The sequence below is a fragment of the Brassica napus genome, chromosome A3, assembly GCF_020379485.1.
Source record: "Brassica napus cultivar Da-Ae chromosome A3, Da-Ae, whole genome shotgun sequence".
NCBI classification, from domain to species: domain Eukaryota; kingdom Viridiplantae; phylum Streptophyta; class Magnoliopsida; order Brassicales; family Brassicaceae; genus Brassica; species Brassica napus.
The window spans coordinates 10166968-10189937 of NC_063436.1; the positions used below are offsets into that span (position 1 = coordinate 10166968).

Sequence of the window (22970 nt, forward strand, 5' to 3'; positions counted from 1 at the left end):
ATGACCAATCTCTTCATAGTTTATAACGCATACACAAGAAAACAAATAAGACACAAAGCCAAAATTAACAAATATTTTCACAAAATCTTTTCACAAACCCGTATGGTAACAACAAAACACAATCTCAAAAGAAAATCAATATTTTTCACAAACTCGAATGGTAACGACAAAACACATTTAATAAATACGAATCAATTTGATTTTCACAGAGATAACTACGATTGAACAACGTGAAGAGAATGAAAATGAAATTGTGGGAGATTACCAAAACACTATAGCTAGGACATAGAAGAACCGACAAAGAGATTATCAAACATGAAAATAAAATACGAAAGGAGAAGAGTCGATGTTACATGATTTAGACGGGAGAAAAATATATTAGGCTGAAAATAAAGAGATTTACCCGGAGTAGAGTTGAAGAAGAAGAGATTCACGCTAGATTATAGTTGATTTCAGTTGGAGTCGTTGTCGCCCCACGAGAAAGAGAGGTTCTCGAGAGAGATAGAGGCGGCGATAACGAGAAACCAAAGAAATTAGGTTTAATATATATATATATATATATGATTTGGAGATTTCTTATGTTTTTATTTTATTTTAATTAGTTTATTTTTATATTATATATTTTAATATTTTCATAATTAGTTTGTTAATTGTATTTTCGAAGGGCACTATTGGGTTTTGCATATCATTTGTCTAATGGAACAATTATATGTTGAGATTATCCCATAAGGATAATATATGTGATTTAAAAAAACAGTTTCCCCTCAAAAAAATTAACCAAAATAAATTACCTGATTTACTGCCAAAACTAGTTTTTCACAAATTTCAGAATTAAACTTAAAATTGACATTTGTTATATGTTTCCAGTTTTGATTAAAAAACAAATCTTTATTTTAAGTAATAGATTTTTTTCAATTTAAATTACATGTAACTTTCTTTATTCATCATTTTAAATATTTAATTATATAATCTCAAAAAAATATTTAATTAAATTGTATTTATCATAATATTAATAGGAAAATTATATAGATTTACATTTATGTTTATTTAATAAAAATAAAATTAAAACTTGAAAATTCAGCTGGATTGGTTAAAATCGGTTCCCAAATTAAAGTTCGGTCTGGTTTTTAAAACCGGTACATGCTCCGAACTACGTCGTTTGGGTAGCACTTTATATTATTTTGCTAAAGAGCCCTAACTTGGGGGATGTGATGGAGAATATAAAAGGGTAGAAGATAAGCGGCGGAAAACGCGAGGAAGCTCTCCCTTTATAACTTAATCCTTTTTCACTTCTCAATTTGAATTCAAAATCTATTTCTCTTCCTTCTACCATCTGAATCTCACTCACTCAGCACCCGGATCCTAAACCCTGAAATCATTTCTTCGAATCTTCACTTCTCTGGGCGCTTCTTCTGCTCTTCTTCCCAAATCTCCCTATTTGGACTCGGTCTGCGCAATTGGGCATCTGGGTTTCTCGAAAGTCGATATCTTTCTGGTGTGGAAATGGATGAAAAGAGAGGGGTTTTGTCTGAACCGGCATCGATTTCTCCGGTTTGCTTCTTTTCTAAGCTTTCCCGATGACTTTTCTATGTTTCATCGAAGTTTGCTTTTATTACAATTTGCTTATGGGTTTGTGTTCTTTGTTTCTGGGGTGTTATCAATTTTGTAGCTTTCGGGACAGAAGCGTGTCGGAGATGGTTTAGAAGAGAGAGATGAATTAGGGTCTAAACGTGCTAAAGTGCGAGATCTGGATTCTGGTAATGCTCGAATTCAGATTTAGAAACTATCTTTTCACTGAGTTATCACATGGGTTGTTGAAAAAGGTTCCTACTGTTTCTATGTTTATGCTACAGATACTAAAATTAGTAGTGGACAGATGTCTGAAGTGGTTGTGGCTCCTGCTGCTGAAGGTTTAGCAAGGGTAGTAGTGAGGGAAAAGGATGTTTCAGCTAAAGATGATAATAGATTGGTTGCTAATTCTGGAAAACAGGCTTCTAAAGATGATAGTAAATGCGAGTCACAACGAGGAGGACAAGTTGATGCTGTTTCTAAAAATAGCAGCCTTTTGAAACCGAGGGATGTTTCTGAATCCGTTGTTGTTATTAGTCCACGAGATCCTTCGGTTTCAGAGGGTTCACTGGAAAAGTCAGATTCGATGCGGCGGTGGATGGAAATGAAGCGGAACGGTTTTCTCTCTGGACCTTTGGGTGGAGTGTCAGCACCGAGCTCTGCAGCACCAACTACTCCTGTTGAAGTACCTGCGCAAAAGCAGCAGAAGAATAAGAGACGAGGCGATTCTGTAAAGAAGAGAAACGAAGCTCCTAGGAAGGAACAGCAGCAGGTAGATAGGTTCTCGAATGTTACTGCGCCAAGTGGATTGCTGACGGAGCTGAACCCTGGGATCATTAACCATGTCAGGAGCAAGAAGCAGGTCTGTTCAATTATTGAAGCGTTGATTAGAAATGCGACTCATGATGGGGAAAGAAATACTGATTTGAATGTAAGAGGTATCTATATCATTCCCATTTTAATCCATTAAGATGTCAATGTTAGTCAATTCAGACTTTGATCACTCTCTCGTTTATCCAGGTTCAGTCAGAGAAGATAAGGCATTAGCGTTTAAGTTACCATCTTCTGGGGCATCTGATCATGCCAACTCCTTTACAACCCCGGAACAAGCGACGTCTCTTGCTGTTCAAGGTTAGTGCCTTTTAGTATACCTATTCATTGTTCTTTCTAATGTCTGAAGTAGTAAATGGCCAAGTCTTGTTGTGGAACATGTGTTAGTACTGGTGCATGATGATTAATCTATTGCAGAAAGAAATGCTTAAAAAGGAAAAAACGTTTGTTTCTTTTTAGCTGCTAGCGTAGCTTCTCAATGGTTGGACTTTCTTCACCAAGACCTCAGTGGACGGCTTGCAGGTGTGTGTGTGTTTTACGGACAGGGGCTTCTCTGGTTCATTGAGTTTTTAATTATCTGAGTGAGATGTTATGATGTTGTTGCAGCTGTGCAGGAAAGTAAGAACAGAGTTCATAATATCTTGACGGCCGAGTTACCACTTCTCGTTTCATCAAAAGAGTCTTCTTCTACAAATGTCTCTGGTGATGTTACTTCTGATAAAGCAGCAACGGAGACGCATCATATTAAGTGGTCTGCAAAATTTGATCAGATTAAGAAAGCTCTTTTGGATGAAGAGAAAGATCTGGTGCGTACATATCCACTGACTTTCAAGCAAAGAATGATTATACCCGTGGTTCTTAAGCTTGAAGCCATGTTTTTTTTTTTTTGAAATTCGCAGGAACAGTCATTAAACCAAGTGAAGGAGATGCAGTCACGATGCAACGAAGGTCTACGACAAATGGATGAGTACTCGCCTTTCAGTTCTCAGTCATCAGATTCAAGGTGAGTAAGTTCAGACCAAACAGTATCGTAGAAGCATAAAAGAAAGACCGGTCTAACCAATTTTCTTGATGCAGTTTTGGGAAAGATGGTAGCAGTGTGGAGACTAGTATGGCGGTTCAGGCGGCTGCAGCTTCTATTTTTTCAACCTGCAGTTTTCTTCTGTCCATGATGAAGCCGCCGGCTACTAGTTCCTAATCTGAAGACTAGTACGACTCGACCACGGCTAATCCCACAGCCTATTGTCTTTTGTGTTGGTTACCATATGTAGTGTAAATAACACGGGATTGACAGTTTTTGTCAGTCGTATATGTAACATTAGAAGACATTTGTTGTTATGAATGCTACAAAGTTGGCATTTGCTTCAATACGCATGTCTCTTCTAAGAGAGCAAAGTTTCCTTTGAATAAAAAACACACGACTTAATAAAGAGATTTGTTGTCTCGTTGCTTTACTTCATAATGAAACACTAAGAAGAATTACATATTCTGGTTTGCTATGAGCTAGACAGCCAAGACGGCGCCATTTCGGCCACTGTTACCTCAGAAGGTGAGTTGTCTGGAATCTTGGCAAGTGAGCAATGTTGCAGCTTAATAGACTCTGCATTGTCCACTGTCTTCACAACATACCTGAAATTGAAACCCATATTTGTTCCAAGAGCTTTAAAATCTAATGGATAAAATGAGTGCAAAGTTTATAGCAAGAGGAAAACGACTTAACCATCCATTTAAGCAATGTGTCATTATCACAGCCTTGCGTCCCACAAACCGTGGAGGTGTCCTTTTGTTTCCCTGAGCCATAGAAATTTTCGTTTGTTAAAAACATGAAAGTAGCATATTCTAGATTATGTAATTCAGGTATGGTGGAAGATAATCAGAGACCTCTATGATGATTCGATCTCCAATGGAGAAAGGGCACTGAATGCCTCTACTACTGCTCTTAGGAGTATCTGTGATGTTTGGAACACAGAAAGTTCTCTTGTGCTGCAGATCAGAAGAAAAAAACTCTGCTTATCTGGCTTCGCACTGTAAATGAGATTACACGGTTTTACATAAGTAAAAGAAACACAAACCTGATCCGGCCTTTCTTTCCTTCGCTTCAACGAGTGAACATGATCTAATTCTTCTTCTTGGCGGAAAGCATGAACTACAATTCGTAGAGCTGAACAAACCAATAAACTTGATGATCAGAAAAAAAAAGAAGCTCCTCCTAAAGAGATATGTGAGTCTTTAGCTGAAGCTAGGAAGGTCCTTAAACTCACAAAGATTTGGCTTTTCTGATCCTTCTGAAGTAGGCTGGGAACAAGTGAAACATGCTTTCTGACAACAAATATCTGATTAGTAATGACTCAACAAGAAATCTTCAACGGATTGGTTGAGAACTCATTTACCATTCTTTTAACTTCTTTTAACCCTCCGGCTCCGAAAGAATGCCCACAAGGCAGTATTGTAGCATCACTCATCAACGCTCCGCTATCAAAAGCAAAGTACAACATATAACTAAACCATCCTTGAGAATGTGGAAAAGACCTACACTTTCAAACCTAAAGGTGATGCATGCTAAAAAAAACCTTTACTTACGTGACAGGATCAGAGAGGATGGACTTGAGAGACTCCCAAGAGCTGACACTAGTGCCTCTCTCCTTCTCCACAGAAGCAAAATCTCGCTTTGCCTGCGCGTTACATTGGCTGGAACTATCATTACTCATCATCACCTTACGGCAATCCAGAGATGCTTTATCCTCCTCCTCGTCCTCTCTCACAACCAGTTCCCAACCAGCTGAACCTGAGTAAAACCAAGAATTAGCTACTGAGAGATTCAACAATCGTGGTGAACTAGCTAGTATATACCTAGATCTTTACTTCCTCTGTTGGTTTCTGCAGGTATTGAGCTACAAGAATCAATACCAGGCTGAACTAGAGAGCTGCCTCTTCGAATACAAACGTCCTCATCTCCATTGGAGTATCTCATTTCATCCTTCTCGTTTCCGCAGAAACCTTGCCGGAAACTAGATGTTTCGAAACGACGATGATCGAGCTCCCTGCTGCTCTTGGGACCGGACTCTCCGACGCGGAATCTCAGGGATTCGTCTTCGACATGGTATAGGAACCGAGGATCGAGGCCGTCGTTCACGGACATTGCTTCTCCGCCGGAGAATTCGGAAGCTTGTGGAGACGGAGGGGAAGCTGAGAGAGTGAAGGTACGAAGAGCACGGGGAGAGTTATAAAACGACGACGTGGGAGGGACAAGAGAAGCACGCGCGTCGTCATGGTTAATGATTATTATGTAACCGTATCATTTTACCCGCAAAGTTTCTTGTGGGTCCCATTCGATTTCATGGGCACTGTGGCTTAAGCCTTGGAAAAAGCTAAAATCCGAGATCCAAAACCAAATCCAAACCGGGAAACATAAATTTGTACCGATTTAAATTGTAAAATTATATTTGAATCCACAATATTATTATGCAAATTCAAACAATTACAAAATCCAAATATCTCAAAAAAGTCTGTAAAACTCTATTTGAAGATTCATCTTACTATCAAAATAAATATTAAAAACTTAAAGATCTTAAATATTTAGTTTCAATATCTAAAAGTATTTAGATTCTGACTGGTAGACTGCTGTGGGCGGGTGCAAAAGCCGTTCCACACATGTGTACAGCCATTGAGACAGACTCTCTGGTACTGAGCAAGATGATTCGTGGGGAAGAGGAGGTCTGGCCTATTCTACAACCCTTGTTACAGGACATAGTCCATGTGTTGAAGGCAAATCCGGAGCTCAAAGTGGTGTTTTATCGTAGAAATGGTAACAAGGTGGCAGACAAGATAGCAAATGAGGTTTTTTTCTTTTTTGAATTATGTCCCCAAGTTGTATTTTGTTACACTGGAAAACTATGTAATTGGCTGATGGAAAGTATGATGTTGAGTTAAAAAAAAAAGTATTTTAAATGTGTCTTACACAAAATTATAAAATATATTAGAATTCCCAAAATATTATTAGCCAAAAATCGCGATCGAAACATATATAATATTGGAATGAGCTTTAAATAAACTGAACCTGGATTACCCTGGTCCGGATCGGCCATGCCTAAGTTGCCTACTTTGACTGTAAGTGATACTGCCATGTGATACTGCCATATACCGGTTAAGCATCCGGTTTAAACAAGATATTATGACAAAATCAGAATATATTGCGAATAATCCGGTTTAGAGCAAACAATATCCTGAACACTCCGTTTTGTTCATCAAGACTACATCAAAGATTCTATAATTGCGAAAACACTCACAACCTCCTTACATAACAGAAATAGGATGTAGCAGTAACCGGATACATGAACCATGTCCCGGTTTGACAGGTTGTTCTTCGGTTTATTTCAATGGTTTCAGTCCCAGAGATGCTCTGAGTCTATTAGCTTCTGCAATCTCAGGATCCGGATGATCTGTTCCATCTTCCTTCATCTTCTCTTTCTTCTCCTTCTTCTTCTTAGGTTCCTCCCTATCATCACTCTCATGTCTCTTACGATCCCTACCCCTGCTTCTACTTCTCCTCCTTGCCCTCTCTCTTTCTCTGTCTCTGCCTCGTTCCCTCTCCCTGTCTCGGTCCCTATAGTGATCTCTATCTCTCTCCCTATCCCGGTCTCGACCACGCCCACGTTCCCTTTCATAGTCTCTGTCGTAGTCTCGGTCCATGTCATAGTCTCTATCATAATCACGGTCCCTGCCAACGATAAGGTGTCAACATCAATGATAATGGCATATAATAAATACAAACACAATGAGGTAAGCTAGTGTAAGAATGTTTGATCCATCATACTTCTTACTGTACACTGTCAGTACAGTAAAACCTGTTGGGATCTCTACAATTTCAATTTCGGAAGCTGTATGAAGCCGCTGATGGCTTGAGATGCCATAGAGGAAACAGACATTCAAAAGAGAGAATACTAGACATGATGCGTGAGCATTAGCTAGAACAAAACAGCTTCCACAAACATATCACAAGAACATATAGAATGGTAAGGGCAAGGATTCAGATACCTGTGCCTATGACTATCACGTCTCCTTTCCCTGTCTCTGTCCCTTTCTCTTTCTCTTTCAGGACTCCTACGGTGATGATCCTGTAAACGAGGAGGAAGATGGTATCAACATAAGAATTGCTAAACAGAAGCTAAAATGAGAACAAATACAAACTATTGAAGAGTTAAAGCAACGACCTTCTCATCTTCAGATCCGTCAGCAATCCCTTCATTCTCCTCTTTTTCCTCTTCTTCTTCAAAGTCGTCTTCCAAAACACTCTTCCTCGGCTCTAACAAACCATTCTGTTCAAGCGTCCACCTATCATCACAGCAACAGATTAACCAAAAATCTAACATTAAGCTATATACTTGTATAGCAAAAGAACAAACCTTTTCTTCAAGCGTGGCATTGCGATATCACACGAATAGTCCTTGGTTAAAAGCTCCTCAATGACTTCGTCCACATGTGTCAACGAAAACCCTGATCAAACCCAAGGAGATAAACCTCGTTAGTGAACAAACCAATCAAAGGTTTTAACTTCATTGAATGAAAACGAAACTTACTCCCATCAGATAGCTTCTGCCTCACTTTACGGTAGTCATTGTAGAGAGGCTCGAGGTAGCGATAGACATCAACATCAGACCCAGTGAGACGTAGATAAAACGCACCTAGAATACGAACATACCTGCACAAACACAAAGAGTTAAATCTTCTCAAGAATCAACCTTTACAACACCCAAAAACAAGCTTGATAATCCTAAGGCGCATGAAGCTAAAGCTAGCCAAACATACATATGCTTGAGAAACAACTAATACCAGACTAAATGCACCTAGAATACGAACATATCTGCAGAAACACACAAGAGAGTCAAACCTTCTCAAGAATCAACCTTTACAACACCCAAACACAAGCTTGATAATCCTAAGGCGCATGAATCTAAAGCTAGCCAAACATACATATATGCTTGAGCATCAGCTAAGACTAGGCTAATTGCAGTATCAAACACACAAGACTTTAGTTAGAAACCATACTTGTAATCCTCTCAAGAATCAACCTTTAAAACACCCAAAGCAAAAGACAAGAGCTTTGGCTAAGAAAGCATACTTGTAATCATCGTTCTTGATGAACTCCACGACGATCTCTTTCTCAGGCTGGATCTGCAGCATCTTCAGTATCAGGCAAAGGAAAGGAGTGGGCTTGCGGTTACCACCGAAGGTCCCGCCAACGTGGTCGAGCTCCATAGCCTTATCTACAAGAGTCTCCGCCGTGAGGCCGAAGCACTGCTCCTTCCAGAAAGTGTGATTGTAGATTTTCGTCCGCACGATCTTCTCCACCAGATTCTGAGGGTTCGTCCCTCTTATGTTCTTCGCCAACGGATCCGTCCGGTTCGCCATGGTCACAGGGAGAAACCCAGGAACCGCCTACTCGCCGGAATAGCTATGATTAGAAGACGATGTTTCAACACTAGGGGTGGCTTCGGAGAGAGATATATTCGAAAGGTCGGCTTTTGATATTAATGGGCCTTGATTTAATTAGTAGGCCCATATCGAGAAGAGATTAATATGCCTATTGGAAACTGAGGTGACGCCGTTAGTTGGACGTCCATTAAGGTCATTATTTCTGCAACATTTGAGAATATTCAATTTAGTTCGGATCCGTTCGGGTGAAAATGTTTAAAATATATTGGTAAAACTGTTTTTTTAGAGCAAAAAAATGGTAACTATGTCCCTTTAGACTAATCTATATTTTGTTTCATATTTTCTTATAACACCCTTTAATATTTTTGAAAATAAATTTAATAAATAGTTTTACAAACAAAAAAAAATTGAAAATAGTAACTTTTGATAAAATACCTATATGAACTTAGTGATATTTTTTTCAGTTTTAAAAAAGTTAAAATTATAAATTTCATATTATGTTCTAAATAAAGTAGAAATGACATTCTACGAAGTAGAAAACGAAATCCACTTTTTTCATTGAATCTACAATGTTTAGAATACGTGATCTACGTAAATAGGAGTATTCTAAAAATATTTAGAATACACATTCCGCGCTTAACCTATCGTTCTAAAATCTTTAGAAATCAAAATCTACACATTAATATAAATCTAAAACACGTAGAAACCGACTTCTACAGATTTACTATAAATCTAAAACATGTAGAAATCAAAATCTAAACATTACTATAATTCTAAAAAACTGTAGAAACCGATTTCTACATATTAGTTGTATTCTACGGATAATAAATCAGTTCCTAAAAATATGGAAACAAAATATTTGGGAATATTCACTTTTATATTTTGAAAAATAAAATCAATTTTTTTAAAAAAAAATAAAAAAACAAAAAGGAATAAAAAATTACAATTTAAGGGCATTACTGCCATTTTGAAAAAAAATAGTCTAATGGGACATAAACTAGTATAGATTAGTATAAAGGAACATAATTACCATTTTTTGCTCTAAAAAAACAATTTTCCCAAATATATTTTACAATTAAAGGAAATTTGGTATGAATTGCCTCTAATAATTATCAGTTCAGTTTAAATATTTAAATTAGGAACCATCCAAAAATAGTATTTATTTCTGTTATTTTTTATCACACAGTTAATTCTAGTTTTATTCTATGTTTTAAATCCAAATGAACTAAATTAAACTTGGTCGAACTATATTTACTCATTATCCAAAGTATTTTTTTGTTCAGTTACCTATCCGGTTTTGAAAATATATTGACAAAAACCAATTTAGTTTCCTTCGCTAATGTATCTTACATTATGAAAACTAGATTATTCTGTTATGGGAATTTTAAAGTGGGTATTAAGAACGGTTCACACTATAACTTGCATTACTTCAAATATATGAAACATATTTTCTATTACTGTGATTCTTAGATAATCTTACAAGAAAGGGAAAAAGACTTATAGACATGGAGATCTATCCTCTATCTATACAAGAGAATGATGATCCATTTGCAACTAAAATGATTATTATATTTTCTGCTTTCATCTGTTTCAGTTTCAAAGGATTTGACCGGAAAAGGGAAAAATAAAATAAAAAGTTGTATATTAATATCGAAAAGATATATCTTATCTACTTATAAGATCCTCAGCAGATCCGTACGACTGTCACTGACCCAGATAAGTTTCTTTATTCAGTTTCCGAAAAGAATCAGTCTTCCATATCCAACACACAAATTGAACACACGCAAAATCTTTCTACTTGTCAGGAAAACAAAATCATATCAAATCGGTTCTTGATTTATTACAGAGGATTGAAACCTAATAAATCTCTTTTCATATCATCATATAACTTAGTTCTATACAAAATGTATCTCACTATCTACATTTTTGTATTATGCAATAATTCAAAGTGGTCCTCTAGAAAACAAAGAACCCCACACACGATTCCATGAACATGACCTAACAAGTAACTACATACAAAAGACAAATACGTGCAACTTTATATGTATAATGACTGATACTGAAACTATAACCCCTAAAAATAAGATATCACGAGATATCCGTGATATTCTTTGATGCAATCTCTTCGCCATGCTCTTTTTCTTTTTAATTATGAGGAATTAAATAGTTGGTGATAATAATAATAATAGAAGAAACCATCATAAATACCATCACCAGATTCACATGACTCCACAACACTTTCTGAATCTGTCACTTTCTTTCTATATGTATCCTTGTCTTTTTGATTTTTGAATTTGTTTTTATTAGAGGTGGTGGAAAATTGAAAGCTATATGTCCTGAAGGGTGCCTGTATTAATGCTAGAGCCAGTCTTGCTTCTTAGCTTATTGTCAAGTTGTTTTCTTTCTCAGTTACTTGACATCTAAGGAATAAACGAGATGAATAGTGGTTCTTGTTCATCTTTAATGGAGGTGGGTTATGATGATCATCACCATCATCATGGTCATGAAGAGCTTCATGTTTTGGCCGTGGATGATAATCTTATTGACCGTAAACTTGTAGAGAAGTTGCTCAAGATCTCCTCTTGCAAAGGTTCCATTCTTTTCTCACCTTCCTATTTTTTCTGATTTTAATTTATTTTGTATTTTGTATATATTTTGGCATTAATTCTTTTATGAAATGTGATATTATTGTAGTTACAACAGCAGAGAATGCCATTAGAGCATTGGAGTATTTGGGTTTGGGAGATCAAGATCAGCATATTGATGCACTGACCAATAATGTAAGCAAGATCTATGGGTTTTTTTTTCCCCTTGACACATCTTGTAGGAGCGAAAATCATGATATTGATTCTGACAAATCTATGAAGAAAACTCAAAAATGTATTTTTTTTCTCCAGGATTTGAAGGTGAATCTAATCATCACAGACTATTGCATGCCAGGGATGACAGGCTTCGAGCTACTCAAGAAAGTGAAGGTAATAACAACTATAACAACTACTTCTTGGAATCAAGAATCACATGTTTTATCGGTTTAATTAGTTCAATTTTAACAAATTATCTCATGTGTTTCTATAGCAGGAGTCATCAAATCTGAAAGAGGTCCCTGTTGTGATAATGTCATCAGAGAACATTCCTACTCGAATCAACAAGTAAGAATAATAGAGATCTAATTAAGACCTTGTCTCTGTTTTCTTCCTATGGAAGTAACTAACTATAAGACCATCTTGTGTTCTGTTTTTGGTCTCTTAAATGCAGATGTTTAGCTAGTGGAGCTCAAATGTTTATGCAGAAGCCACTGAAACTATCGGATGTTGAGAAACTTAAATGTCATCTCATGAATTGCAGAAGCTGAACATGAGAGACCATTATGTAGCCCTAACCGTAAAAAAATTTCATTATCTTGATTCCTTATTTGATAGTGTTACATGTTTTTTTGTGTCTTCTGAAAATCAAATAATGTTTTCAAAATAGCAATCTTAAGCTACACACAAAAAAGAAGTGAAAGGGATATAAGAAAACGATTATGGTTATGAAGATGTGACGATGTCTTCTCTCTTCAAACCCTAAGCAACGAATAAATGGATAACAAGAGATGAAGAAACATCTCTTTGTTCCTCTAACCATTGAAAACGTACACCACACGCAACAATAACAACACTGATTCTCTTCCTTATTTTTCTCTCTTTTCTTCTTCTTTTGCTGCCAATTTTGCGCAAGATTTTCATCGTTCTGATTCCACATCAAATCTGCGACACTGCGTGAGGTAAGAATCTGTGGAGTATTGTGCTGCAAGAAAGGTCTAGGTTTCTGTTTGAAACAGAACTATCGAAATTCCGAACACGAGATTCTTATTACATGTGTCCTTCCTTTATTGTATCAATTCTTATTACTTTTAGACGGAAGCTGATCCAGCTCCGACCAACCAAGTTTTTTTTTCTTTTGTTGCGTATGCATCGCACGATTTCTAGACTTGTATTATAGTAACTATAATCATGATATATTTTATAATATAGCAAATCATGCCGCTAATATACGGTAGAAGTTACCTAATATGTGGAAGTATTGTTGCCTAATAGTTAAGGTTAAATGATTCTACGTCTAGGTATGAGATTCGAATTATCAAAGGTTCTAAAGTACTATAGATTGGTTGTTTGCTGCGGAGAGAATATATTAATCGAGAATGTCGAACAATAGTTTGTGGATCTAAAAAGAGCTTAATCGTAGAATTACTATCATGGAGTTGTTCATCAATAGTATATGTTGCAGGTTGTTTATCATAATATCTAATAAAATGAAAAATTATATGACATGTAATTGTTATCTAAGTGTTAAAAAAATAGCTAATAGTGGTAGTCAATTTTCAATAATTCTATCAAAAAAAAAGTTAAAGCTAGGTGGGAATTAGATGAGATTATCGAGCTGATACGTATCCAAAAAGATTTGAATAATGAATTGTGGAATTAAATGTTTACCAAACTCTGACCTAACTAATCTACACGATTTGAAATCTGAATCTCAACCTAGTATAGGTTTAGAAGTGGTCAAATCAAATCGATTCGATATGAACCGAAGAAAATGTGATCTAAACTAATTTAAAAAAAAATATATATTCAGCAGTTGAAAGTTTTTATTAGTGCTTGTACAAGAAAATTATGAAACTGAATCTCTTTGCAATCTATTATCATTTATACAAATTAATATAAAATACAAATTTATTAGAAAATTGAACTTTATATAAATAAATAATAAAAATGTACATTCATATTTATATATCTATACTCTTATTTGAAAAGTAATTTTACTCATTTATCATATTCTCTGTCATTTTAAACACAAATCATTAATTTTAATAAACAAATAGGTGTTTTCCTGCACCATGTGCAACAATAAAATTTTAAATTTAAAAATAAAATTTGTTAATGTTTTAGATTTTACTATTTTAAACCAATATTTTAATATAAATACTAATTTAGTTAAATATAAAATTAATAATTTAATTTATTTAAAATTATATTTAATTTATATTTAAAATCATAATTTAGATATATTTTTATTTATTTATTTTGGTTAAGATATATTAAATTAACTTGTATAAAATAAAATAAAATTGATATTATTTTTTATAATTATCAAAATATAAAACCAAACATTATTTCTAAAATATGTAGATATCAAAATTGTATAACATTTCAAAATCTTGTTAATAATAAAAATTGTATAATTATAAAATATACTTAAATAATATTTCAAAAAATTTACGATATTTCATATTTCTATTATCATATTATCTAATGACATATTTTAATAGATTTATTTTAATGATGATACGAGTTATTACCATATTATTAAAAGTTACCAAAAATAAAATTTAAAAATAAATGTAGTATGTCATATCACATTTAACTATAAGTCATGTTACCAATTCTAGTATATCATGTTACATTTTTTTGGTAAAAATAATTGTAGAGATGACATGTGTTAAATCATTTCATAAATAATGTTCTCAATATTGTCTAGGGGATTTTTTAGACTATATAATATTTGTGTGTTCAAAGTTTTAAGTTAACAACAACAGATGCGTACTTATCCATTGACTTTGGTACTGGAAGTCAAAATCGGTTAAACCGGGTTTTGCGCTGAACCATCGGGAAGCTAACGACGGCGATGCAGATATGCGTTTCAAGCTTCACGACGTTCACATCCGTCGTACAATCTCTTCTTTAGCTGAATCCTACACTTCGCCAGCTTCTCTCAGTTCCAGAATCAGAGCCTTAGTTCAGAGAGCAGAGTATCTACAAGCTCTGCATCTATACACTAACCATGACAACTCCTCTCCACTGTGGACTTCCGTCTTCACGTTCCCTTCTCTCCTCAAAGCTTGCTCTTCTCTTCAAAACCTCGGATACGGAAAAACCATTCACGCTTCAATCATCGTGTTGGGTTTGCGACAAGACCCTTTCGTTGCGACTTCGCTTGTCAATATGTACGTAAAGTGTGGATCTTTAAATAATGCCGTCCAAGTGTTCGACGGTTTGTCTCGGTGTGGAGATGTCACGGTTTGGAACTCTTTGCTTGATGGGTACTTCAAATTCCGTAGATTTAAGGATGGGTTTGATCTGTTTCGTCGAATGGTGGTGGTGGGTGTGAGACCTGATGCGTTCTCGTTGTCCATTTTGTGTAAAGGAGGAGACTTTAGGAGGAGAGAGGGAAAACAGGTTCATGGGTATATGGTGAGGAACTCTTTAGGTGATGATTCGTTCTTGAAAACTGCTTTGATTGATATGTATTTCAAGTTTGGGTTAGGGACATACGCGTGGCGTGTGTTTTTGGAGGTTGAGGATAAGTCGAATGTTGTTCTGTGGAATGTGATGATTGTTGGGTTTGGTGATAGTGGGAGCAGTGAATGTAGCTTGGAGTTGTATGTGCTGGCTAAGAGTAACAGTGTCAAGCTTGTTTCCACTTCTTTCACTGGGGTTCTTGGTGCATGTGGTAGAAGTGAGAATTTTGTTTTTGGTAGACAGATACATTGCGACGTGGTGAAGATGGGACTTGACAATGACCCTTATGTTTGTACTTCTCTGCTGTTAATGTATTCAAAGTGTTGTATGGTTGGTGAGGCAGAAACTGTGTTCAGTTGCGTTTTGGATAAGAGACTTGAAATATGGAACGCGATGGTTGCAGCTTATGCAGAGAATGGTTATGGACACAGTGCTTTGGAGTTGTTCAGTTTGATGAGAGAGGATCGTGTCTTGCCTGATTCTTTTACCTTGTCAAATGTTATATCCTGTTGCAGCATGTTAGGGTTTTATGACTTTGGCAAATCAGTCCATGCGGATCTGTTTAAGAGACCAATACAAAGCACGCCTGCAATAGAGAGTGCTTTACTCACTCTGTACTCTAAAAGCGGATGTGATACTGATGCCTATTTAATCTTCAAGTTAATGGAAGAGAAAGATGTGATTGCGTGGGGCTCCCTAATCTCAGGACTTTGCAAGAATGGGAAATTCGAAGAGGCTCTGAGAGTTTTTGGGTCCATGAAAGATGATGACGATGATAGGTTAAAACCTGATTCTGATATTATGACCAGTGTTATAAACGCATGCGCCGGATCAGAGGCTCTTACTCTTGGCCTCCAAGTTCATGGTGGAATGATTAAAACTGGTCTAGTGCTGGATGTTTTTGTTGGCAGCTCCTTTATCGATCTGTATTCCAAGTGTGGATTACCTGAAACGGCTCTCAAAGTTTTCACTAGCATGAGAACGAACAATATTGTTGCCTGGAACTCAATGATATCTTGCTACAGCCGAAACAGCCTTCCCGAACTATCTATAGAACTTTTCAGTCTAATGCTCAATCACGGTGTCTTCCCAGATTCAGTATCCATCACAAGTGTTCTTGTTGCAATCTCATCAACTGCAAGCTTGCTTAAAGGGAAGAGCCTACATGGTTATACATTAAGACTCGACATTGCTTCAGATACTCACCTGAAAAACGCTTTGATTGATATGTATGTAAAGTGCGGGTTGTCCAAGTATGCAGAGAACATCTTCAGGAAAATGGAGCATAAAAGCCTGATCACTTGGAATCTAATGATATATGGTTATGGATCCCATGGAGATTGTCATAGAGCATTGAGTCTGTTCGATGAGATGAAGAAGGCAGGAGAATCGCCAGACGATGTGACGTTCCTGTCTTTGATTTCAGCCTGCAGTCATTCGGGTTTTGTCCAGGAGGGTAAAAACATTTTTGAGATCATGAAACAAGACTATGGCATTGCACCAAAAATGGAGCATTATGCAAATATGGTGGATCTTCTAGGACGTGCCGGTCACTTAGAAGAAGCTTACAGTTTCATAAAAGCAATGCCTATTGAGCCAGACAGTAGTATATGGCTCTGCCTCTTATCTGCGTCGAGAACTCATCATAATCTGGAGCTTGGGATATTGTCCGCTGAGAAGTTGCTGAGGATGGAACCGGAAAGAGGTGGTAACTATGTTCAGTTAATTAATCTTTACATGGAAGCAGGATTGAAGAAAGAAGCGGCTAACTTGTTGAGAGAGACGAAGGAGAAAGGGTTGCAGAAAAATCCAGGTTGTAGCTGGATTGAAGTGAGCAATCTCACTCATGTTTTCTTTTCAGGAGGTTCTTCATCTCTAATGGCGTCTGAGATCTTTAATGTATTGAATAGCTTAAAGAGTAACATGACAGATGAGGATGAGGTGACTTGAACAAGATAATGTAATTCCGAGAATGGTGACTTTACATCATTCATACTTCTCAGAAACACACACAAAACACTCTCTGTGGCAGTGTAGAGTAAAAATAGACATTCTTGGGGATTCAAATGAATGATTATCACAAATAATTTGTTGGTTGCTTGAGTCATCTGGAGATGCTCTCCAAAAAATGTACATTGTACGCCTCTACTGTTCATCACATTCCAGATGAGGTTCGGTTAATGCGTTGGGCACCAAGTTTGGGAGCTGCAGGTTTGGCTCCTCGGCCACGACCAGAAGACAAAGGTTTTGCTCTGGTGGTTGGTGGTGGAGCAGCAATGGCAGCCCAGGGGTCTTCATCATCAGATTGTACTGACTTCTTCAAGTTCAACGGTCTTGAAGTAGTTGCAGGTGGAGGAGCTGCTATGGATCCCCACAAGTCATCGTCTTCCAATTTCGCAGTTGCTTTTGCCGTGCTAACCTTTGGTCTTGAGCTTGTAGCTACACACAAGCATATGACTTTAGGAGGCTTAACAAAAATGTGTTGAGGTGAACTGATTCAGGCTAAAGATTGGTACCTGGAGGTCTAGAAGGCTGGGACACAGGTCGTTTTTGAGCTGCTTGAATGTTTGAGAGAGCTGGAGCAGGTTTTGGTTCATCAATAGGATCGAGATCCCAACCGTCTTTGTCGCTCTCATGACCTTCGTTAATGTCATTCTCAATGTCTCCCCAACCATCTGTTGATGTTGGAGATGGTGGGGCGGGTTGATCTGTGAAGTCCGAGTTGGCACGTGTATGATGACTGGCTTTGACACTCGGAGCCTCCGTTGCTGAAGAAGATTCACAAGAAATAAACAAAATAGGAAAAGAAAAAAGTATTGACAAATGTATTAACTAGTTATAAGCACAGTGATCAACTATCTGATAATCGAAGGTTTCTTTTACTATATATCTGCGATTGCACATTTCAACAAATTATATATCCATGGTTGAAAGAAAAAGTATGGTAAGTGATCTCAGGTGTACCTGTGGTTGTCGCATTTGAGGCAGCAGAAGCTAGGGATGGTGCTGAAGAAGAAGAAGCAAGAGATGCTTGATCTAATGGCTTACCCTTGAGAGTCAAAGAACTCATAGCCCATCTAGAAGAATAAGTAAACTAGTTCAGTTAGTATACCAAGCACACTGACCAATGTTCATATATATATATATAGTTCATTTACTATACTCACCCGATCAGACCAGCTGTTTCAGGTATAGCTGAGGCTCCTCCGGTGGCTCCTGCCTCTCCAGCGTTTGTCTATCAACAAACCAAACAAAACTCAGTTATGTCCATTCCCAACATCTCAAGGAAAGAGTTCGGTAGAGCTATTATTCCTTACCTTCTCATAGTTCTGTTTCAGTATCTGAAGAAACTGTTCTACAGCCTGAAATGCCTTGGATCGAACCTCGCTATTAAGGAAAAACGAGTGAAAATGCTTAACTTTTTGTCCTAGTGACGATACTAGACAAAAAGAAGGAACGTCAAGCACTTAAATAACGAACCTGTCTTGATCAATGGTTAGCACAACAATATTTGGAAGAATCCTAGTTGCTATCTCAGTGTCGTCATAAGTGGTACTAGTGGCACATAACGCAACAATACCTGCGTTAAGCAAAATCTAGTGAGATGATGAAAGATAGGAAACAAGATACCAGCAGGAACATCCCAAACCGAATGAAAAAGAACCAAAAACATCCTACATACCTGCACCACGAGCTGGTGGAAATGTATCCCGCAAGGCACGCACTGTAAAAGCATTAATCAAAACTCTTTTCCTTGTCTGCAATATATTTCATGATTAGGCACAAACAAAAACAATAGAGGTAACAAAATAATCAAAAGAAGGTAGTGAAGACTAACCCCTTCATTTAGGTAGGTGGCAATATTCCCCAGTAATATAGTGGTATTGGTTCTGATTGCAGGCTCTTCATCCACCTGAAGATAATATAAAATTTAAACCACAACGAATCATATATGGGGAAAGAAACTTGTCAAAGATATTGAGGTAGCACCGTGGCAGATACAAACCTGTAATTTGGAAAGGTATTTCAAGAGGGATCCAGAAAGTGTACGCTGAGAAAGCTGCAGCCACATAAAAGAAAAGATATATAAATATTAGATACAAATACAATTGGATTGTGGAAAAAAAAAGTTGCAAGAGTAAAGCTACCTTTGGAGCTAAAACGAGCATTGACTTAAGAGTCAGCTCTCGTAGAAAGGCAGATGTGTCCGCAAATCCAGTAGCAACATGAGGGTATACCTTTACAAAACACACAGTACAGTGAGTGTTAATGTTAAAAGCATGCAGCCAGACTGCGTTGCTGCCGAACATCCATACTCAAAACACTTTCTAGGCCAAAGAAGATAAAATAAACTTACTTGTTCGTCAACAATTTGTCCGGACATTGATTCTCCAAACTGATCAACATGTTGCAGAAGAGAAACTCTAATAGCTCGATCATTGGAAGCAAAAAGCTTGACTATTGTTGGCAGCACCTAATAGAGGAGGAACTTCAGGAATTAACTGAAATATATTCATATGCAATTGAGTTGTTTAGAGGATTTTAATAGAGACGTTGAACAACCTTGACTTTGAAATCTTCAGCTGATAACCATGAACCCATCTTGAGTAAAGCAGTTAATGCAGGGGCAACAGCTGAACCAAATTCAAGAGAAGAGGCTAATAAAGGAAGAATCTGCATCAACCACAAGGTTTAGTCAAATAACAAAACGTGAAATCATAATACTCAAAAGGCAAACTACTTTCTTACTACCCCGAATAATTCAGATTCACACCTTCTTAAGCACGATCTCGCGAGGAAGCTGTTCAGCAACATTTGGTAGTTTACGGAAGAAAGTGTCCTTTTCAACACTGTCTTTCAAGTTAAGAATATCCATAAAATGTATGGTGTCCACCAGCTTATTTTGGAAATACTCTGCAAATGATAAGAATCAAGAGATGAGAGATTGTCAAAGATAACTGAGAGATATAACACCGTTACAAACATGCAAAAGCCCAGAGAGGGTCAAAACAAAAATACAGAGAAAAAAACAAGCCGAGAATTAAAAATAAACAATGTAAGCTACAAATTTGTAACCAAGACAGGAAGATTACCGCCATTTTCTAGAAGTTTTGAGGTGTTCAATCTGCGAGAAGGCATGGAACTTAGGAGTCGCTGATAATCTGGAAGCAGAGACTGTGAGAAAAGAAACATTCAAACTGAAATGAAAGCCAGCTCTTAGCAAATAAAGTCATACAAACTAATAAACCATCAAAACTTTGGGGGAAACTAGGATGACAGCCAAACCTTAGGAATGCCGACAGTGTTACGTAGCTCCTCTGTTTTTCCAAGCTTAGAGCCCGAGAAGAGTTCATAAATAAGACAACCTTCAAAAAACAAGTAAATGGCTTCAACGAAGAATTGCACTCAAGTTGGCTAGTTATATAGTAAGCTAATGGAAATGGAGGTCTTACCTAAGCCCCATGAATCAATGGCCCACGGTGGAGATTTTCTAATGGCAACCCAATCAGATTTCACCATTTCCATTGGCTTGTACTGTGTTCCCACTAGCCATTCAAATGGCTGAAACCAGAAAATAAGTTTAGAAAAGATAAAAGGGCAGCAACAAACTCTGGGAATATTCCTATACTGGACACAAACAAGGACTAACACCTGATCCTTGGTACTGCAAATATAAAAAATTAGTGAATGAAGTTAAAATTGACAAGCAAAAGAAGAGTACCAGCATAGGTCCACTGGCAGATTCATTGCTCCCATCAAACTCCGATAAGACATCAAAAGCATGGAGTTTCCAGTCCAAAGTTGGTGTCACAACAACACTAGCCAGGCAAACATTTCCATGCACCTGTTGAGACAAAAGAATTATAGAAAGGAAGAAGACAAAAACATGAATGTGGTGAGAATTCAAAGTTTGCCATCACAAATTCAAGATGATAAGAAAATTTAGTACATGTTCTTAATAGTTGAAAAGTATAATGTTATAAAGAAGTGAACACTCACAAGTTTGCAGTCATTGTTCAGGAAGCTCACAGCTTTAGTTATCTGGTGTAGCCCCAAAGCAAAATATTCATCCCTAAAGGCAGGTTTTCAAAATCACAAAAAAGTTTCAGACAGGATCAAGATCACAATGTCAAGCATGATAAGGTCAAATGACAAAGCCAATATTAGGAAAAAGACAGATAAGACTGTGGCAAACTATATAATTGGCCTATTCTCTGATGCTCACAAGAAGATTTCATACCTCTGAGTGGATTTCAAGCCAAGCTCCTTTATCTTATCTGACAGCGGCATAACAGGCTCAGTGACTATGTAGATGGTAACCTTGGAAGTAGAACCATCGTGAGTTTCAACCTCCGTGCTGTGAAGAAATGAAAGTATATTTGGATGCCTCACCTGCAAAAGGAATAACTAGGTGAGAATGATGCCGATGATACCGAGAAGAGGATAAAGAAATCGACTAGATATGTCATGCATGTGTCAGTTTTGAACTTGGGAATTCTTAAGCAAGTAAGGAAAAATTGATAATAAATTTCAGTGGTGCCTTCCTTCATATATCCATTACAGAGAAAGAAAAGGTAACACATAACTTCACTAGTCTGATAATTTAGAGTTTCATGTGATTGAGTAAAGAGTTCTTAGTGCTTGAGAAAAGTTACCGTAAGTAATCATAGCCTAGAAAATGTTAGAGAGAGTGATGAGAAATTACAGTACGAAGACGCTTGACACCGTTTCTCCCAGCAGCCAAATGCCCATCTTGAGCATCGTTCCCAGAAAGAGAAAAAATCGAAACTGGAGACCCATCATCCTGAAGAAACCAACATTACAGGAGATGAGATTGTATCAAATAACTTAACAACACCATTCAAAACTAAATCCACCAAAACTCAAGACCAAGAAGAGTTACAATTCTATTAGCCATGAGTCTAACTAAAGAGAACTAACTCCTAGAGACAGCTCCAAAGCTTTACATGGAAAAAGCAATCACGTTATATACCAAACGTAACACTTAACAAAAGCCCAAGTTCCATCACACAGCATAGGAATCTGAGACCAAAGCAATCAACAGGAGATTGGACCTTGGAGGTGCCACGAAAGTGATTCCAGGAGCCCCAAGCAGAAGGGTAAGGATCACCGATGTTGTAAGGCAGATCCTTGAGCCCCGTCCCAGATCCACCCACCACTCCTTTCAAAAACTTGAACATCTCTTCCTCCTCTCAATCCAAGTGCTTTTTGATGGATCTATATGGAATCAGAACGAAGAAAGGAAGCTCCTTTTTTGCTTTATGATTCTTCTTCTTCTTCTTCAAGCTGCAGCAATCATATCTCCTCTCCCTGTAGATTTGTTTTTGCTCTTTATTTCGTCGGAGTTATGATCGGACCTGGACGGGGTGACTCTGTCGCCGTTTTCGTGTTTCGTTTTTACAGTTCGTGCTGTTTATTTGTTCACAAGACGCCGTGCTGTTGGTTCTTATATGTGGACGGACCGGACTAGCTCATGGATTGGGCCGTTAAATGTTTTCGCTTCGTTATTTCAATCTTGCATTTCTAGGCTTTCGAATGATTAAAATCTATATATCCATTAATACTCAAGATTAACACGAGTGTTATGAATGATGAGTTTAAACCCAAAATGATATACATAAAATGTATAATTGTATGTATGGTATGGAGTCGAATCCATAAATATCGAGAAAACTAAACACTAAAGAATCATGCTTATACTAATCTTCTAGAACAAAATTGTTGTAGAAAGCTACTCTACTTGTTTAAGAGTATGCTAAATTAAGCATGTTGCTTTCATCTTCTTTTTTAAAGCTGCTTGGTCTTATAAGATCATGACTTGTATTTTTCTTTATCCAT

General features: G+C 37.0%; 5 protein-coding genes and 1 pseudogene across 6 annotated transcripts; 3 read left to right on the forward strand and 3 right to left on the reverse strand.

Annotated features, from left to right (window-relative positions):
• The first annotated feature begins 1207 nt into the window (after nucleotides 1-1207).
• LOC106438019 lies at nucleotides 1208-3845 on the forward strand. The gene is made up of 8 exons (XM_013879052.3): nucleotides 1208-1551; nucleotides 1670-1757; nucleotides 1854-2507; nucleotides 2590-2700; nucleotides 2860-2922; nucleotides 3007-3206; nucleotides 3300-3403; nucleotides 3478-3845. The coding sequence occupies exons 1-8, from the start codon at nucleotides 1504-1506 to the stop codon at nucleotides 3596-3598; spliced, it is 1389 nt and encodes a 462-aa protein (XP_013734506.2). The 5' UTR covers nucleotides 1208-1503; the 3' UTR covers nucleotides 3599-3845.
• Nucleotides 3678-5685, reverse strand: LOC106438020 (annotated as a pseudogene).
• An 884-nt stretch (nucleotides 5686-6569) lies between these two features.
• Nucleotides 6570-8939, reverse strand: LOC106438018 (pre-mRNA-splicing factor 38). The gene is made up of 6 exons (XM_013879051.3): nucleotides 8519-8939; nucleotides 7977-8098; nucleotides 7803-7893; nucleotides 7611-7731; nucleotides 7435-7514; nucleotides 6570-7117 (listed from the first exon to the last, which is right to left on the reverse strand). The coding sequence occupies exons 1-6, from the start codon at nucleotides 8806-8808 to the stop codon at nucleotides 6769-6771; spliced, it is 1053 nt and encodes a 350-aa protein (XP_013734505.2). The 5' UTR covers nucleotides 8809-8939; the 3' UTR covers nucleotides 6570-6768.
• Nucleotides 8940-10993: 2054 nt separating this feature from the next.
• LOC106443570 (two-component response regulator ARR16) lies at nucleotides 10994-12368 on the forward strand. Of its 2 annotated transcripts, none has more exons than XM_013885123.3 (5): nucleotides 10994-11422; nucleotides 11527-11612; nucleotides 11730-11807; nucleotides 11908-11981; nucleotides 12088-12368. In XM_013885123.3, the coding sequence occupies exons 1-5, from the start codon at nucleotides 11269-11271 to the stop codon at nucleotides 12182-12184; spliced, it is 489 nt and encodes a 162-aa protein (XP_013740577.1). In that variant the 5' UTR covers nucleotides 10994-11268; the 3' UTR covers nucleotides 12185-12368. The 2 variants fall into 2 exon arrangements, with proteins under 2 accessions (XP_013740577.1, XP_013740578.1); XM_013885124.3 differs by having other exon boundaries at nucleotides 11011-11422; nucleotides 11911-11981; nucleotides 12088-12300.
• A 1649-nt stretch (nucleotides 12369-14017) lies between these two features.
• On the forward strand, nucleotides 14018-17997 carry LOC106438016 (pentatricopeptide repeat-containing protein At2g40720). The gene has a single exon (XM_013879049.3). The coding sequence runs from the start codon at nucleotides 14505-14507 to the stop codon at nucleotides 17058-17060; it is 2556 nt and encodes an 851-aa protein (XP_013734503.2). The 5' UTR covers nucleotides 14018-14504; the 3' UTR covers nucleotides 17061-17997.
• Nucleotides 17053-22494, reverse strand: LOC106438017 (N-terminal kinase-like protein). Its single transcript, XM_048775781.1, has 21 exons — nucleotides 22187-22494; nucleotides 21817-21915; nucleotides 21352-21503; nucleotides 21111-21183; nucleotides 20833-20955; nucleotides 20564-20672; nucleotides 20397-20476; nucleotides 20204-20285; nucleotides 19885-20024; nucleotides 19674-19784; nucleotides 19468-19584; nucleotides 19259-19348; nucleotides 19117-19170; nucleotides 18949-19023; nucleotides 18793-18868; nucleotides 18591-18690; nucleotides 18428-18497; nucleotides 18278-18345; nucleotides 18075-18187; nucleotides 17627-17878; nucleotides 17053-17549 (listed from the first exon to the last, which is right to left on the reverse strand). The coding sequence occupies exons 1-21, from the start codon at nucleotides 22310-22312 to the stop codon at nucleotides 17266-17268; spliced, it is 2394 nt and encodes a 797-aa protein (XP_048631738.1). The 5' UTR covers nucleotides 22313-22494; the 3' UTR covers nucleotides 17053-17265.
• Nucleotides 22495-22970: the final 476 nt, after the last annotated feature.